General features: G+C 31.5%; 1 protein-coding gene across 1 annotated transcript; it reads right to left on the reverse strand.

Moving 5' to 3' along the window:
- Positions 1-451: 451 nt before the first annotated feature.
- On the reverse strand, positions 452-1528 carry LOC113299387 (BAG family molecular chaperone regulator 2-like). Its single transcript, XM_026548408.1, has 2 exons — positions 1149-1528; positions 452-986 (listed from the first exon to the last, which is right to left on the reverse strand). The coding sequence occupies exons 1-2, from the start codon at positions 1420-1422 to the stop codon at positions 736-738; spliced, it is 525 nt and encodes a 174-aa protein (XP_026404193.1). The 5' UTR covers positions 1423-1528; the 3' UTR covers positions 452-735.
- Between the last annotated feature and the right edge of the window lie 563 nt (positions 1529-2091).

Below are 2091 nucleotides of genomic sequence, written 5' to 3' on the forward strand. Positions count from 1 at the left end.
GGGTTCAACAGAGCATCCTTTTTAACAAGATCTAAAAGCATTGCATCCTTTATTGACCAACCATCATTCTTTCGAAACCCAACATAGACATGTAGCATAAAAGTTTTATTGCTTATATTCATTCGACAGTTTGATCAACTCAATGATCAAGCTTCTCATGCTAAAGACTTTATTCTTCGATCGATAAAAATGAATGACAATAGTAGGAAATAAAATCAATTTTCAGTTACTAACGTTGAACGTACAATCAGAAACTCATGTCACAATATTAATGTCAGCTCTTTCTCTCTGTTGTTTTTAGTTAAAATGAAAAAATAGATACACAAATATTAGGGTTTTACAGATAACTCATCACCTTGTGCTCATATACACTGAGCTCCGAATGCTTGCAAGTTTTTTCTCTTCTGCTGTTTTTTTCCGTAAAAAAAGAGCAAAAAAAAAAGGAAAAAGAAGAAGAAAGTATACATTTTCACATGGAAAAAGGAAAGAAATAACAAAAGACGGAGGAAATCAATATAACTCTTATAAACACATTATATATTGATTAAAAGATCGGTAAGACATGCAACACAATAAAAGAAACATCCTAACTCTCATACTCTAGCTTGTGATGGAATAGTAAAAGAAGATCCATCAAACAGAGTTGGAGAAACTTATTTTTAATTTTCCGTTTTTTAATTTTCCGTTAGTTAGATGAAGAAAAAAAACTTTTTTATATATATATATATAATCTAATTATACGCTAATAGTGCGATTTATTGGAATAATAACTTGGTTATTATTTCTAGCCAACAAATTAGTGGCATGATGAAGAAGTTTCTTCCTTTCTTTAATGGCTGGATCTTGTAACAACAATACTTTGTCTTTGTCTCTTACTCCAACCATGTGCAAGTAGTCTCCATCTTCTCTTTCTTTCCCTTTAAACAATACCCTTTGTTCTCTTGGTTCCAAACCTGTCACCAGTGAGAGTATTATCTTCAGCTCTCCTGCAAAATCGAATAACCAAAATACAGTTAGTACCCGTAATAAAATACATCAAAAAATCCATTTATATTAAAACTCAACGTGCTGTCATCTGTATCTACATATGAAGAAGATATGTACGAAGCTAACGAGTATGTAGAAGTTTTAAGGGTAATAACACATACCAAAAGTTGAGGTAGAATCAATGGAGATATCATGCCATCTTGACTCAGTTGCAACTCTTATTGTGATCAATTCTCCTCCGCCACTACTGCTTCCTCCATCGTCTCTCTTTTGAACAAGCATTCCACCTGGTCTAAGTTCCCACTTGATCTCACCACCACCGCCAACATTATTTGCACCACCACTGCTATTGCTGCTGCTACTACTTCCGCTGCTAACACTTCTATTAAGCTTAGAGTTGCTCCTGAAAAATCTCTTTGATCTCAACTTCATCATTCTTTTTTTCTAAGTAATCTCTACTTTTCAAGTTCTGTATTTCTCTTTTTCTCTAAAACTTTAAGATGGCTATGTTGAATGTGACTTGTGCTTCTTTTAAATACAAGTAGTGGCTTGGATTAAGACAAATTACTGGATGATTAAAAAAACAATACACCGCACCCCAAATTATACTCCTTCCGTTTCACAAAGATAGTCCGCTTTGACTTTCTCAGAATATTAAGGAGACCATACTATTTTACTTGACTACCCTTAGTTACTTACCTATTTTATTTTAATAAAAATGTTAGTAATAAAGACTATCCAAAATTATTGTGCGAATTATAAATACGAAATATAAAAGGAAAATTTAAAAGATATCGAATTTATGAAGTACAAACTTTATAAGGAATTTATTTTTTAGAGTTAAATGTATATTTTCTTAAAAGGAATGAATGATATATTTGTTTCCTCAATTATACTAATTTCTTTAATATTTTATATTGGGTCACGTTAAAAATTGATTTATAATTACAAAACTAGTCATAAAACTCCAAGGTGACCAAACTTGTGGTACAAAAACCCCACTCAAATGTTGGGATCCATTAAAACTCTATCGTAAACAAATTTGATACAAAAACCCCAATTTTTTAAAAATTGATACAAAAACCCCAAATTTAAATGTTGGTT

Source organism: Papaver somniferum, chromosome 7 (genome assembly GCF_003573695.1).
Source record: "Papaver somniferum cultivar HN1 chromosome 7, ASM357369v1, whole genome shotgun sequence".
NCBI lineage: Eukaryota > Viridiplantae > Streptophyta > Magnoliopsida > Ranunculales > Papaveraceae > Papaver > Papaver somniferum.

Coding starts and splice junctions, on each gene's coding strand:
- LOC113299387 (XM_026548408.1), bottom strand. CDS start 1,422: ATGATGAAGTTGAGATCAAAGAGATTTTTCAGGAGCAACTCTAAGCTT. Junction 987..1,148: donor TGATTCTACCTCAACTTTTG/GTATGTGTTATT, acceptor TCGATTTTGCAG/GAGAGCTGAAGATAATACTC.